At 39.4% G+C, this 17,255-nt stretch overlaps 1 protein-coding gene and 1 long non-coding RNA gene across 2 annotated transcripts in view; both read right to left on the bottom strand.

Annotated features, from left to right (window-relative positions):
* Positions 1 to 360: 360 nt before the first annotated feature.
* LOC142097779 (uncharacterized) lies at positions 361 to 8,196 on the bottom strand. The gene is made up of 2 exons (XR_012678240.1): positions 7,475 to 8,196; positions 361 to 1,829 (listed from the first exon to the last, which is right to left on the bottom strand). It is a non-coding gene; the product is annotated as an uncharacterized LOC142097779 (long non-coding RNA).
* A 4,453-nt stretch (positions 8,197 to 12,649) lies between these two features.
* ARPC1B (actin related protein 2/3 complex subunit 1B) overlaps positions 12,650 to 17,255 on the bottom strand; it is a 58,502-nt gene continuing 53,896 nt past the window's right edge. Inside the window, exons 9-10 of the mRNA XM_075179918.1 lie at positions 15,259 to 15,349; positions 12,650 to 13,195 (exon numbers count right to left, since the gene is read on the bottom strand). Of these exons, the coding sequence (XP_075036019.1) occupies positions 13,157 to 13,195; positions 15,259 to 15,349 (130 nt within the window). The 3' untranslated portion in view covers positions 12,650 to 13,156. The remainder of the gene's footprint in view (positions 13,196 to 15,258; positions 15,350 to 17,255) is intronic.

The raw sequence follows: 17,255 nt of genomic DNA, 5'->3' as shown, positions 1-17,255 counted from the left end.
AGTTTACACTTGAAAACTGCCATAGAGTATTTCAAGAGAATTAAATAAATGGTAATAATTATACCATTTACCATTGAGATTTGATCTGAATCTAGTTTGCTTACTGGGTTTTTAATTCATGTTGTTGGGATAAAATGTACTCTCTTTTAAAGTTATGTCTGGCACACATAAGTGTCTCCAAAACCTCTGGAATTACATGAGATTTCAACAGTGGCTTCTCAATGAAAATCCATTGCTGCCCTCTGAAGTGTGCTGTGGGGTTAAAGGTGTTAGATCTAAAATTCTGACCCAAGTCTGCCTGTGGTGTCAAGTATATCTGGAAGCACTTCAATCAGCTGGAGAGAATTGACACAGACCAAGTTCTGTATACAAGGAATATTCTCTAATTTATTGATACAAAGATACAAGTTTTTATAGCCTACTGGATAATTGAATCCTACGTCATATGCATACAATAGTTTATACCATTAGTCTATGAGAAGTGCTACTGATTAACTTTCTCACGTATTCTTGAGGTATTTACTTTCTCCCCCTTCTAAGGACAGATGAGCCTATTATTCTTATCTCAAGGGGAGCTGGAGGTGCCACAAGGGCACAGCTCCCACACTACGAGCTGAATATGAAGCTACTTATTGTTTTCATATCTTGATACATTCTTCAGGTGTTCTCTATGTCAGCTTAACCTCAAGGCTATAGGCTCACATCTTGTAAGACTGCAAATCAGCAGAAAAATGAATAATCTCTTTTAGCAAATAATATTTCTATGCAAGTTACAATAAATGGCTGAACAAAGGCTTTATGAGGCCTTAACAAAAAATCATATTTAACATTTCCCATCTTTTATTCAATTTTCGGCCCTTTCTCCTCCTACCTACCTAACCTATCTATAGAACCACATTCTTATGTTGATTAAGCAGGTGCTTATACACATGTAAAAGGCCACATGCATAGAGTTGTTCCTCTTAGGGATCTGTCAACTCATCCCCCACTAATAAGCCTGTGATCCTCCCTGTCCTAACTTGATTTATGAGGAGATGCAATTTGGCAAATGTCCATGTCTAGAAAAGATGGTTTCTTAGTAGGTAGTTAATGAGTCTATAGCAGTTCTGCAGGCCTTGCATGTTCTTCGTTCAGTCTTTAGTAGTTTCTTGTTGTAAACTGTGCAGTTCTTTGGCTTTGCTAGTCCAAATAATTCATGATGCTCATAGTAATTTCTGCGATCAGAGGTCCGGGATTTTCAGTGGTTCCCTTCTTGGAGAGACAACAGTCAAGTGTCAGTAACTTCTTAATCAGCCATATATTTAGTTTCATTATCACATATACAATCAACAGGATTGCAAAACCCTTTGCTACTAATGCCAATATTTCCAATATCCAACATGAATCATTACTGACAACTTTACCAATGAGTTTATGCATCTGCACAAAGGCATTTTTAGAGTTTACTCTCGAATGAGTGCAAATTATTGAGCACTCCTTCCCATATGTTTCTCACAGTGGCATATGCAATTTGTCACTTATCTGTCTGTTTCATACTGGGTTAGGGAGGCCTTGATCCCTACTTCAGTCACAATTATTCTGGCAAGACATATCAATACCATAAGACAGTCATTTCTATTTATCAGCACAAGACTCCCCTGATTTTAAGACTTTGCAGTGTGATGCGTGAATCCAGGTGTCTCTTTCCTGTACTTTCACTTCCATGGGAGTCGTCAACAGGACTTGATAAGGACCCTTGTATCTGGGTTCAAGACTTCTCCTGATGTGCTTTCTCACGACCACCCAGTCCCCAGGTTGCAGTTTATGGGTACCTGTATCAAAATTAGGGTCTGGAATGGAGTAGAACATTTGACCATTTATTTCAGTTAGTTGTTTCTGTAATAAGGCAACATAATTCAACAAATCACGATGTACATGCTGTAGTTGCTATGGAGAATAACAGCTTGTTCTGTTTGCTGTGCCAAACAGTATCGCATATGGTGTTAAACCTGTGTCTTTCCTAGCAGTGTTTTGTACCGAGTGCAGGTAAACATGAGATCCATGGCAGACCTGTTTCAGCCATTATTTTCTGCATTTTTAATTTCCATTGGAGTAGCATAAAGGTGCACCACACATCCCGAACTTTGGGGTCTGTGAGGGGTGTGAAGGGCAGATATGATTCCCATATCTTTTACTGAGTTTCTGAAATCCTTGCCCTGTAAAGTGTATCCCTCTGTCACTTATAATGACCTCTGGAACCCCATATCATCAGATTACCTCATTTGCAATTTTCTTGGCTACTGCTTTAGCATTTGCTTTTCTATACAGCCATGTCTCCAGCCAGTGACTAAAGAAGTCGACACAGACTAGCACATTCTCAAAGCCTGAGCATTTGGGAAGTTGTATAAAGTCTATCTGTATCCTCTTATAGGGATACTATGTCTGGGGTGTGCTTTTTCATGGAGTTGGGACAGACTTACCAGGGTTATTCTGTGCACAAATTTAGGGATCCTGCCACTAACGACTGTGTTGCTTGAGCGAACCCTGGTGCTATCCATAACCTTCTAGTGAGTACAACCATAGCATCTTTCCCCAGATGCACTTTCTCGTGTGCTATATTGGCCATAATGGGATAAAGTACTTTTGGCAGACACAAACACTGAAATTTACACCACTCCTTGCACTTCTAGTGCTCCATGTTTTGCCCAAGTCTTTTTCTTATTCTCTGTTGCTTGTCTTTGCATAAGTTGGAGTGTGGTACGGTCAATCTTGGGGTCAGGAGGTCACCATGTAAATAGACTCCCCTTGGGGTACTGGGGCTATGGCAGCTTCTCGTGCGGCCTGGTCTACCAGTCTATTTCACTTAGCTTCGGGGGTAGTATCTCTGTGTGTGTCTTCACCTTCATCACTGTCTGGAGGACAGCTGGAATGCAGTGAACAGTGCCCTGGTATGTTCAGCATATTGACTGGTTTGCTTGCTGAACCCATAAGGTCCCTAGTTTTCCATATAGGGCCATAGTCATGCGCAATTACAAACGCATAACTTGAATCAGTGTAAATATTTACTCTTTGTCCCTTTGCATATATGCATGCAAGTGTCAGGGCCTTTTGGTTCAGCTTCATTTGCTGATGTGACTCGGTAGAGTATGTTGAATCACTTTTTCTGTGTGTGTGTGGTTACAGCACACCCGGTATAAGGGACAGGATCTATGTAATAGTGTGAACCATCTACAAAAAGAGTGATGTCGGCATCTGGTAATGGTTTATCTTTAATGTCAGATAAAACCAGAGATTCTTGTTTTATTAGTTCTATACAATCATATTCAGAAAAAATTTGTGTTTGCATTTTTTTTTCTTCCTGTTCAAGCTGGGATTGAATTCCCCAAAATCCCTAGGGTAACCCCAACATATACAGGTACTTCTCCCATCTTTTGAAACTTGCTGCAATAAGGCAGCAGGATTTAACATTGTGCACTGCTTAAATGTAATGTTACTGGGAGTTAGCAGTGCTACTTCATAAGGATAGGCTTCACTAAGGAGCATGTGGAATCCAAGGAAAAGGTTCTTGGTTTCTGAGTTCCACAAGGTTTACACTCAGATGGGATGTACAGTACAGCGGTTAAGACAGATGTGGTAACTTTAATTTTTCTGGAAGAGAAACACTTAGCTTAAATACACTTGTTAATAAGCCACATCATCAGTTTTATTAGTATACATATTATAATAAGGATTAATAACAGTCCTTGAAGTACAACATGTATTAGACCTGATACCAATCCCCCCTATACCCTTGACCCAATCGGCCAGGTACAGCCATGAAAATTATCCTTCTAGATAAGCATCTCCAGTGTGCTCCTTTAAAAAATGTATATTTCATGTCTTATTTTTTTGTTTATCAAACATTTTCTCTGGATCATCTGCGTCACTAGTTAAAAAGGTGCAACCCTGGGCTTCCATTTAAATATTTAGGGTCAGGCAGTACCCTCCAGACTAAGCTGTCAGGTAGTCCAATATTAACCTATTGTCTTGTGTAAATGTAATAATGTGTTGGGCCACAATACTCACAAATACATTTCTGTATTGGGTGTAAACCCCTACAGTCACGGGTTGCTCTTTTCTTTATTTGGTTGGGTTAAACTTTCATATTAGAATTTTCTAATTATGTATAATGATCTTTACAATACTATTGGCGTGAGTCTGGTTCTTCCAGACCTGGCTTTCCTTTCTACACTAGTACACATCTACAGTCTACAGCAAAGGAAAATAACTTGCAATCTATATTCCTCCTGCTAATATCAATGAACTCCACTCTCTGGTGTCCCTTGGACCTTTCAAATAACTTGTAAAATACATTTTACTCAGACTCCCCTTGTCTGAAGATCTTAACATATATCCGTGAACATGAGAGGCTCTGGGGCCTCTTGTGCTTCCTATTTGTCTTCTAACTATGGATTTCTTAGGGAAGGATAAAAGGAAAGGGAGGAAGAAAATACACAGTGCGCTCAGCAAGTGTTATATGTCACTTATTTCACAACAGAAGGGAATGTCCATTGTGCTGTATATCTTCATATTTAGTAAATCTGTCCGGTAACAAATGTTTTGTTTGTGCTTGGTTTCTGTCACAGTGTGTGGTACCGTTAAGGTAACTGGTGTCCTAGCACAATATCTATACTCTTTTCAAGCACTAAAGCAGCTGCAGCTTATTGCTTTTCCGCAGGTGGGTGCTGCTGGTAGTACTGGGTCTAATTGTGCAGAGTAGTATGCAAGTGACCTAAGCTTGCGACCATGTACCTGTATCAGTACCCCTTGTACATGTACACTGACTTCATAACAAAATAATGTGAAAGGCTTGTCATAATCTGGCAAAGTCAGTGCTGGCGCTGAAGTTACTTCAGCTTAAAATTGGTTAAACATTTGGTTCTGCTCAGCGGAAAGTGTAAATGACTTGCTATCATCCAACAGTGCCAATGCAGGAGCACAGATAATAGCTCTTAAAGTCTTAAATATTTTTCATTTCTGTACAAATATTGAATTCCCATCAATGCATTACCATACCCACGATACAAAGAATTATTTACAGTATATGACGATTATAGCACAGTAAATAAGGGCAGTGAATGTCTTTACAACACTGATTGACTCTAAACTGTAATGAGGATACAAATAAAAACCTTTTGCTTTCTGCACATACAGAAAAACCACCTAGTTCATGCATTTGCTATGCAAATAGCCCATAAACTAATATCTCTTTCCAAAACAAGGTAATCATTACTCAGCAGAGTCTACGTTCTTTAAATCCTTCATTGGTTTATACTTATGTTTGTTGTGGCTGTAGACCAAAACAAACTTCTATTCATTGGAAGTTGGATCAATGCAATCTGGATTGCCTAATGGGTCTTTGCAGCTGGAGACCTGTGAATAAAAAAAAACTTTTGCATAGAGATTAACATTTATTCACTAGGAATTACAGTAACTATCATGCTTGTACAGCGTTATCAGGTAACCAGTAAACATTTTTGTGCATTGAACAGCTGCTAAAAGCTTAACTGTGACGCTATGCCATGATTTCCTCAAAGGGGCAGTCCCTAATCTCACACACAAGGAATGTCAAAGTGACGAGACCTGGGTGAGTGTTCAAAGCCACTCCTTTCTTCACCTAGTACAGCCCTCTTGAATTACTTCATTGAAATCCAGGAAGAAACAATCATTCATTCATCACCAACAACCCCTGGAAAACTTTCTAAGCATTCAGCCATTTTAAAAGCAACATTGCTTCTCTTATAAATCAGAGTACTATCGTTAGACACCTCACATTGTGTCTGTAAATCACTCAACATTTTCTCAACAGAATCTCCCGTGACCAAATATTCACACATATTTTCAGATTCTGATATTTCCAGGTTGAAAGTAAAATATATATATATTTAAGCAAATCTCACTCTGACGGCATTTTATCTCGTAACATTTCTTTAAAGGCATAACAAACCCTTCTGATTTCGGAGAACATTTATCAGCGCCATTTTAACACAGATAAAAACAGCTTGTAATATATCTGCATGTAAATGCTCACTCCCACAATTCTCAACTTCATTAAAGAGAAAGCTATTTTTCTCAACTTCAGAAACAAATTTATTTTGTTCAAATACAGAAACGACTTGTTGGATCCCAGCTTTGTTCTGACACTAGTAATAATAGTGATAATGTACATTATTTACAGTCTTGTGACGGACCAAAGATTTTAAAACTTCTTTTGTATCTCTTCAAAAGCTTATCATTAAGCAATGAATGTACAACTTTTTCAACATTGAAACAGGTCTCTTTTAAAACGGACAAGACAGACAAACATTGTGATTTAAACTAAATCACACATCTCCCTTACAGAGCACTAAGACAGAGAGCAAACAGCGTGAACTTATCACGGATCTCCCTCACACGCAGTAAGACGGAGCATACACAAAAAATAGCTGATATCTTCCAGCCTACTGCTGTGGAACTACAAGTCCCAGCATTAGACTAAATACAAGTTAGCTTCAACATGTTATTATCACTCAGCACTCTACATATTTTATCAATTTTACATACATCATCAGATAACAGAGTGCTTCTTATCTCAACACACTGAAATCTTTCACACAGAATAAGGGAGGGGCACAATTTACTCATTCAGCTGCACAGGATCAAACATACATTTATAAAATACAACCTACTTGATTCATTATTTTAGTCCTTATATCATTTGTATCAGTTTTTGAACAGTTGATTCATCATTCAGCTTCTAATGCATTTAGCATATCCACATATATTGCAACTTTCCAGATCTCTTAACTTTTCTGTGCCACCTCAAACAATCTCTTGGGGTTTGATCTCAATACCCCTTGCAACACCTTTGTTTCTCTATCCACACATATCAATTCCTTCTTTGGCTATCCCCGCTTTCTTGAAAAATTCCCCGCAGACCTTCTACTCCCCCATTTCTCTAAAGTCCTTGTGCATCATATCTATGAGGGAGCTGCTGTCATCTGTTTACTATCTATATTACCCATGTTGACAGTATTCTGTTGAGTCCAAATCAGGACTCTTATCTAGTTTCTGTGGGCTGTCCTTGCAGTGGACGTCCCGTTCTGTGGACTCCTTGTACTGGATGTCCGTGCTAAATAGCTTCTTTGACAGTATCTGGGACGAACGTCTTTTGGAAATCTCTCTTACACAATTTGGGCAGATTACCGAATCTCCCTTCTTTGATATATCTCTGGGGATGATGTCTAAACTGTTCACTCGATTTTCAGAACAGTAACTCTCTAAATCCCTCTATTCCATTACATGCTTCTTTGATCAATGTCTTATGTGACTTTTATGCTTTATACATCATACAATAGGTACAAACACATGCACTCAAAATTCACTCATATTTCAAAAATCTAATCAACAATACAATTACAGTAAACAAATTGGGTTAGTACTGTATTATATTAATCAGATGATACTTGAGACTCACAAATTTGCGTGTCAGGTGCCTCAGACAGACATGAGGTGACCCAGACTAGGAAGACCAACGAGTAGAAATCTACTAACCGCGGATGTTGGGGTTCAATGTCCTGGGAAACCTCCTTTGTCTGTCTTGTAGCCTGCTGGACAGCGAATCTCCGTGGCGACCTCCAAGTTGTTAGATCTAAAATTCTGACCCAAGTCTGCCTGTGGTGTCAAGTATATCTGGAAGCGCTTCAATCAGCTGGAGAGAACTGACACAGACCAAGTTCTGTATACAAGGAATATTCTCTAATTTATTGATACAAAGATACAAGTTTTTATAGCCTACTGAATAATTGAATCCTACGTCACATACATACAATAGTTTATACCATTAGTCTATGAGAAGTGCTACTGATTAACTTTCTCACGTATTCTTAAGGTGTTTACTTTCTCCCCCTTCTAAGGACAGATGAGCCTATTATTCTTATCTCAAGGGGAGCTGGAGGTGCCACAAGGGCACAGCTCCCACACTACGAGCTGAATATGAAGCTACTTATTGTTTTCATATCTTGATACATTCTTCAGGTGTTCTCTATGTCAGCTTAACCTCAAGGCTATAGGCTCACATCTTGTAAGACTGCAAATCAGCAGAAAAATGAATAATCTCTTTTAGCAAATAATATTTCTATGCAAGTTACAATAAATGGCTGAACAAAGGCTTTATGAGGCCTTAACAAAAAATCATATTTAACAAAGGCTTGTGGTCAATCACCACTGTAATATCACGCATCTCACCAGTTTCGCCTCGTGTGGTTCACTGTGTGCTGTGGTTTCTCTTGGTTACCACTATCTGTAGTTCAGCCTTGCGTTTCTCTATCATCGGACGCCTTCTTGCCTAGGGTCTGCGCATGCGTTTCCCTGGGAACCTTCAAAACCTGTGCTCCGCAGTGATTGGATCATCTGCAGACTCCTCACAGCCACACAATGGGCAAATATTTTCAATAGTGGCATACCCCACTTCCCAATTTAAAAGTTTCAAACTCAAATACGCCCCTGAATCAGGGCCGGATTAACGGAATGGAGGCCCCTGGGCTAAGGGGGCCCCCATTCCCCCGTGAGGCCCCCCCCCCCCGTTAGCAGACTGGGCCCCCTGTTAGCCGACCGCCCCCTCCCCCCCTCCAAGCGCTTACCTTCTCCTGTCACTGCAGTCCTCCTTCCGCAGCGCGCTGTAAGCTGCTTACTGAGGAGATCTCGTGACACTCTCGCGAGATCTCCTCAGTTAGGAGATTACTGAGCGCCGGAGAAGGAGGACTGCAGTGACAGAGCTCAGCATTGATCGGGCCGGGGGCGCCCCCGCCCCTGTCCCGATCAATAATTCTGCTGAGCTCTGTCAAGGGCCCCCTGGATGCCCGAGGCCCCTGGGCTGTAGCCCAGTTAGACCTCGGGTTAATCCGGCCCTGCCCTGAATGCAACATGATTAAGTCCCTCTTTGGGTCTGTATGTGTTAAGTGTGTTCATATTTAACAAAGAATTGCAAAATCAATACATGCAGCCAAGGCCATAACTGTGATTGAAAACAAAATTTACTTTGCTCTATCTGGGAGCTACTTTTTTTTGCATTGCTGATATTTAGTTAAATGTCCATCAATGACAACTGCACATTGTTCCTATAGCCAATAAACCTTTTAGAGCAAATAATGCTTTAATGCTTGCTTGCCCTTGGACACTTTCTAACTTTGAAAGTTGTAAATTAGGCTTCAGTTGATTCCTCTCGCAAAAGGGTTAGATGGCGGAGGTATTCTTCGACATTGAAGAGTCTTTCTGTTGAGGAGGATCCGTTTAGACGTCAGGGGACTGTGGATGTAGAGCGAGAAGTGAAACAGGCACAAAACATCCAGGATAGTGAGGAGTTGGGCGTGCCTCACTATACTCTAAGTCAGTGTTGGCTAACTTGTGACACTCCAGGTGTTGTGAAACTACAAGCCCCAGCATGCTTTGCCAATATATAGCAGCTTATTGCTGGAAGGGTATGCTGGGACTTGTAGTTTCACAACACCTGGAGTGTCACAGGTTAGCCAACACTTCTCTAAGTATAAAAAGAACAGCTGGTTTCATTCCCCTTTTGAAGTGGGAGATTTCCTGTGTAGGGTGGTTCAGACAAGAACAGGGGTCCCAGGTCTCAGGTAAATTGTGGACCCTCTATCCTCTACATTTTGAGGATATGGTTTAAGGGGATTCCCTTCTTGACAGTTGCCCCTATAGAATGTTTGTCCAACAGCTCCACTTTCTGATTTACAGGCTGCAGAACTATGCTCATACATGTTCTGTGGCACTGAGGTGAGCCTCAGGATTATTTCCTCCAGAAATATTATCTTGGTGCCAAAATAATGTAAGTCCCAGGTTTTCTTTCTCAAGCTGCTTCACTGGCTTACTGTATAGAGGATCCACTACTGTAACCCATTGTTCAGCTGTCAAAATTTAGGAGACATCAGTTGGCACAGTGATCTCCTGGTCCTTAACCAGGTAGATCATTTGGGCCCAGGTTAACTTCAGGTCTGAACCTCAGGTTCAGGAAGACAGAATCAATGTTTGTTTTTTTTAGGTCTGTCATGTATGGCATCTAATAGAATGAGCTCCAGGTGTCCAAAGTCAAGAGATTTGGGAAGGTCACGGTTGGCCTCAGATTTGCACTACAGGTCACTGCATCCCAGATTCTGGTTCTACCCTTGGGCTGACGACTGAGACACAAGTATCTTAGTCTTGGACAATATCTCCAGCCTTGCTTCTGTCTAAGTTTCTGAGATAAGAGAGTTAAGCCTTGTTTTGTCTCAGTTGGATATTCTGTCCTTTTTAGCACAGTTCTTCTAGGAGGTTGCAGATAAATGTCCTTTCAATAGGATTCAAGCAAAGACTTGGCTTACTCATTAGGTTTATCGGTCTGTCCCCTAAGACTTGTCAGCCACTCCGTGGTGTCTGAGAATAGGCAATCTGCTCAGGGGTTGCCTTTTCGGGGCATGCTGAAATCATTAGGAAGAGCTTACAAGGAGGGCAACCAGCAGGATTTTGTTTTGGGTGGAACAGCAAAGCCATCAGTGTTTTTCCCAATGGTTGGAGCACGGCATCTTTTACATGGGGTATGGTATACAGATGTTTCATGTTGGTAGGCCAGTATAAAAACGTTTCCTATCAGAGATTGAACTGGCTTGTTTTACGTTGTTTAAACCATAAACATAAAGCTTAGGGTTCTATGATAAAATGCTTGAGGATAGAAGGCTGTTTTCGGCAAGACATCTTTTTGCAGGAACTTTTGCAAAACACCTCCACAGAGTCTTCCTGTGGTGCCTTGGCATTGTGTCTGGTCTTGACAGCTTTACAGCATTTTCTTTCTGAACTGTAAGATCAGGTAGATTAAATTTCTTTCTGTAAAAATGATGCCCATCTCCACAACAAGAGGGGTGTCAAAACTGGGGTTTCTGTTTTGAGTCTCCCTTAATTTTTCTTCAACCTGTGGTGGTGTCAAATTTCTATTTATATCTGAATATTGTGATCCTGGTTTCGATCAAGACCATTTTAGAGAAAGATGGAATTCTTCACTTGGATGTTACGTTCTAACATTTTCAGTCTGAAGGATACTTGTGATGCACAAGGCGAAGTTGCTATGCATTAAAACACTAGATTTCCAGCTACTTTTCTTCTGTAGAAAGGCTTGTATTGGGGAGGGGAGCCCTATCATTGATGGTGTAGGGGTGTGTTCTTCAGGATGTTCGCGCCTTTTAAATGGCAGGGAATTAAGCCTTGGCTGAGCCTCTTTATCAGGGCAGCTTCTTGGTCTTTGGCACAAATGTTTGCCAGGGTCTACTGGTGCATTATGTTTGTATCCACAGATAACAATTTGGATAGTATGTTTGGTACACCGTAACTTATTAGGGGCAACTTTGGCAAGTCCCCATAGTTTGCAGTTTCCCTCAGTTGGATAAACAGGATTTTTGAACTTGCGTTAAATCCTTTTCTCTTATTCCATTTGGGGACACTGCATTCACACCCTTTACATACTATTTTTTAGTTGGAGTGTTTTTATATTTATAGCTAGTTGTGCTAGTTTTCTTTGTCTTATGTTGGTCCCTTTTTGCTTGTTGGGCTTGGTTACAAATAACATAAGTTCTCCTACAGGGTAAGGGGGATATGGAAGTGGAGGTGTAAAATATTTTGCAGAATTTTTAATGTGCCAGATTCCAGGATCAAACCTCTATACTCCATGGTTAACGGTGTCCCCAGTGGAATCAGAGAAAAGGATTTAACGCAAGTACACAAGTCCAATTTAGAGGTATGAGTAAATTGCAATTGCAGCCTCCTGATGCTGGAGAGGTGGATCGTGGTTGTGGAAGTGCAAATTGTTTACAATAAGCGAAAGTACATGTTAAGTGTAGCATGCTACCTGAAAATGCAGGCTGTTTTGCACCAGATATGCTTGTAGGAGGTATATATCCTTTGCAGCTACTCACAGCCTGGACTGTTAACCACTAATATGGGAGAACAAACCTCATGGAGTCCACCTGCCATGCCTGCATAAAACACGGGCTATACCACGCTGTCACTATAAAAGGGAGATCACAGCATATGTGAGGTGGAGTTTATTACTCCACCTCACATAAAAGGTTAAAAGGTAGAAATTGGTTTTAATGTTAAATGCTGTGCACCACCAGAGGGGCGTATCTAGCACCACAGTGTCCCCAATTCATATTAAGGCAAATAGAATTGCTCCCAGTTCATATTATGCTACACAGTAGTAGCCCCAGGACAGTGTATTTTATATAGTACATGTACAAGTCTATGCATTGCTCCATCCTCAGCTACTCTGGGGGTGGAGTTAATTAGGGCATGAAGTGAAGGGGGTGGCGCCGCTGATATTGTTGGTTTATCTGAATGCCAATGGAAGCGGTAATTTTATTGACAAGCACAGAAACGGCATCCGACATTAGGGTGTGTACTCTGTGCACACACCTATGCAGCTGGCTTAGTGAGTAGTTTCCATGTCCTGTTGGGATGCAAACTAAGATCTTTACTCTCACTGCTAACGAGCCTAATTGCTAGTTAAGTTGGCCCTGTGGTTGATTCCATTTTGGTTATTTCTGCTCAACTTTGTCCTTTTAGTTAGCCATGTAAACCAACCCAGAAATAAGAAAGTACATGTGAAAAACAATAATGGTTGTTTCTATTTATTTTATTGCCAAGTAACACATTTATAGATCATTTTGCAGAAAGAACTACCATGGCAATTTTATTTCTTTAACTTTAAACATCTGCCCAAAGGGGCTAAGCACAAAGTAACTAATGAGTAACATGAAATACAAGCTTTGCATGGCTCTATGACATATAAATGTTTATTTAATAACTACTGATGTATGTAGATGTCTGAATTATGGTTGTGGGGTATAGTACCATATTATTACATATACATCCTAAGCATAATTTAAACAAACAATATAAGTAGCATTAATATGTTCTAACCCATAGCAACCAATTTCCTCGCATTTGTCCTGCAATAGACTGGTTGATTGAATCTCATTAGGTGACACAAATTACAACACAATATATAACTAATCTGTAAAAGGGTCACATTACAATGTAGAAGATGAAATGATGCACATATAAATTGTTGGAAGATCATAAACAGGTCTCTTATGCCACAATTGTTTTCTTGTACTGGTTACATTATTTTCAAATTTTTCATTGCAGATTCCAAGCTCTAAAATAGAAAATATAAAATATAATTGATGACGTATTCTGGAATGAAATTCTACAGGCTATATTTCAAGAAAGTCCTGACCCTGGATTACACCAAGGCATCATCATCAGCGTGTATTTGCATCTGCCCTCTAGCAGGTGCAAAAGATTCACATATCAGAATATATGCATGTTTCTTCATGTCCACATGAGTCGCCCTTATTCAACTCAGCCTGCATTTGCACGCCCCTTCCTCCTCGCCACTGTCCCTCTCCAGCATTAGGGAGGTGCAATTGACAGACACGGACAAGTCTGCACCACTGAAAATGCATCTCTCTCAGTGGGCATGTACACTGCACATTTGCACAAATTATGTAACACAAACCGGAGTTCAACTCTGCATCACTTACAAAGTGTCAAATTATGTACTGTAACAAAGGGTGGAATTTAGCTGGCAATCTGCAGAGAAAGGATGCAATCAGAGTAACACATTTGTGCATCAGTGTACCTAGTTTAAAGATAAATAGGTAGAGGACATATGTATGACAAAATAATGGTACAGAGTCTTATTTAACGGACATAGTATGAAAGTGCCTTTTCCACAGCTGCAGGGCCTGTCTGCAGTAAGAGTAATCAAACAGAAGCATCTGATGAGAACTCCCTTTTAAAGGGAAGGTGGGAGTATCACCTGCCCATCAAGTTAGGGTTGTGGGAGAAGTGTCAGGTATAAAAAACTGTTTCATTGTTCAGTGTGACCACTGCTAGAAAAGCTGGCCAGTGTCTAGAGAGCTGGTCTTTTTTTATTTTACTGTTTAAGGTCACAACAAACTGTATGGAATCTTTACCCTACTGACATTAAAGCAAAGTAAAAAGCAAGATGTTGTTTGCGTGTCTTACACCAGAGGTGTGGTCTTGCCACAGTACCAATATATTTGCATTAGTAGTGCCAAATGCACTTCTGTGATACCATAGCAGATTCATCTTGTGCAGGAAAGATTATCCCTTGCGGTAATACTATGGCGGATTTCCAAGATATCAAGCTTACAAGTGCACTATCGTGATACAATGGCAGATTTCATCATAATTCCAGGGGTATTTGATATGTGTAAGTGATAATGGTCAGTATGAATTTGATTGAAGCAGTATTTAACCACTTATTAACATTGCCAGCAATTAATTTACATTAATTTTTCATGGCAGTTTTACTTGTTCCGTATAATCCTGTCTGAGGTTTAGTAGTATAATCTGCATACCCTTGTTCTCCCTTAGTATGGTCATTCATTTATATATTGATAGTATTTAGATTTTATTCAATATTCAAAGCGAGTCTTAAAAGTTATCTCTCTTGTTCACTACTAATTTTATCTAAAGTTCAGCAATGAAGACCGTGATCTCAATTGTCCCTCCAATCTCCACTGTTGTAGTCACCCATTTACAGCAGTACATACTACTTTTGAATACTTGCAGATGTTTCATATCTAATAATCAGGTTAGGGGATGCGTTCAATTTTATGGCATCAATTTAACATTTGCATGGATGGAAATGGCGACATGCACTTCGCAGAATCTTTTTTAAAGCAAAAAAATAAATAAAAAATTGCATGAGTAGATGTATAAACATATATAAAACCCATCTGGATGTGGAAACCCCCATTTAAAATAGTTGTAGAAACAGCTCAGGCAGCCATCCAAATTTCTGTTGGTCGTCTGAGAAATTTAGTTTGAACGTAGTTTGGAGTCTTGGGGTTAACTTTTGCACTTTTCTAGTGTGACGTTGTGTGCGTGCTACAATCACAGCGGTTCCCATCTAGTAAGTAAGGCTGGAGACATTTAGCTTATTGTTGCCATGGAAAATTAAAAATATGTTTGGAAGATGACTGCTGACCGCATTAATAGGCACTATGTGGTCCAGCCACTCAGCACAAGCATCGCATTGTGTCCAGCTTATAATTTGTGACAAAATTAAAACTGTTGCCATTTTGCGCTTTAGCTAAGTAGCAGCATCAGTCCGTGTTTGTAGAAAAAAGTGATAAATTGCATAAATCCAAGTGTATCAATATGCAGATATATGAGTATGTTGCTCACCTTTACGTCCCAAAGACACATTCCTCCGTCCATCCCAGTGGTACAGAATTTGGAACATTTTGCTTTCCCCCCACTCAGCACAGAGATTTGACTGTGAAGAATACATATATATTTATAAATATATATATATATATGCAGATTTTTTAACAAAAACATAAATAAACTGACTTATATATCATTGACATATATAAAAATTGACAATATAAGGGCATTACTACAGCACTGAGAGGTAGTAGCCAAGTAGGGCCACCTATTTCCTGGCAATAGTAAAAAGTAAAAAATACAGTAAAATAAAAGCTGAACCAGGCAGTGCAACAAGAGATTAGTACAAAGTATATACTGATAAATAGGCTACATTTTCTGTGGGCAACTATTAGTCAAAGATAACTTATGGTGGATAAATATCAAGTGGAACTAAACTGTAGAAAAGGTAGGAGAGATTGGCAGAGGAAGTAAGCAATGTTTATGTAGGATCATTGTAATTCTGTAGAACAATATTTATGGAAGTAGTGCCTCCATTAATGTCAACCTAGAAACAGATCTCAAGCTCTTTCACCATGAGTGCATTTACACTCACTTCTCGCTCACTTCATTCTTCGTAATGTCATTAACCATGTTTTACAGAGTCAAATCAACTTATTACCCTACAGTATGTAACCAAGAATCATTCTGACATTGTTCTGCAACACAGCATTACAAATTGAAAATGAAGATAAGGTTCCTGGGAGCATGGGGGTTATGTACAGCTATATGTGTATATTGTATTTGTCTGTAGTATGGACTTTTGAGCAATGGCGTATAATTGTTTTTTTATTGACAATCACATAAAAACACAAAGGTATAGTAAAAATAGAAAATAATTCTGGCCAGTACATAAATCAAAGCATGAATCAAACAATGGTCTTCTGCATGCAAACATAAAATCAAACCATAGTACTGCAATAGTTCATATCAATAGACAGATAAGGATCAGATGGCAATCACTGCAGACATAAGTTCTTGGTAAAGAGGGATAGCGTATCTCGCATAGATCGACCTTTCAGAAGTCTAATAATAGTGAAGTAGCAAAAGAGTCTCCATTTGGTTCAATCCAATAGTCCTTACAAAGAAACTAATTAGTGGTCGTCAAATGATTATTGTCTCTGGATTTATGGGTATCACCAGTCAGATCTATGTCTAACCGATGTTTTTTCAGGTCTTGCGCCTGCTTAGGGCCAAACATGCTTAATCCTTTCTCCACTGGTGCTTTTTTCACGCTCTATGCTGAACCTATTGGGCTGGTCACATTCCAACATCAATATCAGTAATTTGTTTTTGCAGTAGCTACACTAATTATACATTGTTTATTTCAGAAGACTTAGAATTTTTAAGAAATACAATTAATTTCCTTAGATATGGCAAAACATACAATGGTCAAAAAGTATTTTTGTATTGAAATTGCAAGAAAGTAAATTAAAAGCAAATGTGTGTATTTTACTCTAAACATCACCAAGAAATACTTTGTCATTCTTGCTTTGACATCAAGCCAACTTTCAAAAACAGCAAAAAGCAGGATTCTACACATACCTTTTCATAATATAATCTGCACTTGAAAATGATCATGCATTTTTTGCTAGTTTGCACGGTCTTGAATGAAATGCATAAACTGTATAGAAATAAAAACATGGCATACCATTTTAGGTACCTCTGAGTTTATTGAAGCAAGGATGGGAGAGATTTGGGCAAACCTCTCATCAAATTTATGGACTTCTTAATGGTTTCTGTATTGTAAGGTGTTATTGTTTTTGAACACCAGACAATAACTACTAAGGGGAGCACATAATTTGAAAGATAGGACTATCCTCTTTCAAATGAGGGGTCCCCATAGTTTCTATGAGCCAGAATTGGGGAGATGATCACCAGACAATACTGTCTGATTACCAGACAATAACTTCTAAGGGACCACATCTGTTGACAGAGGTGACTTTCAAAACAAGGGTGCCTCCGAGTCTCTAGGT

This window comes from Mixophyes fleayi, chromosome 7 (genome assembly GCF_038048845.1).
Source record: "Mixophyes fleayi isolate aMixFle1 chromosome 7, aMixFle1.hap1, whole genome shotgun sequence".
Taxonomy (NCBI): Eukaryota; Metazoa; Chordata; class Amphibia; order Anura; family Limnodynastidae; genus Mixophyes; species Mixophyes fleayi.
Note: the sequence above shows the minus strand (reverse complement) of the source record. Positions and strands in the feature narration are given on the sequence as shown.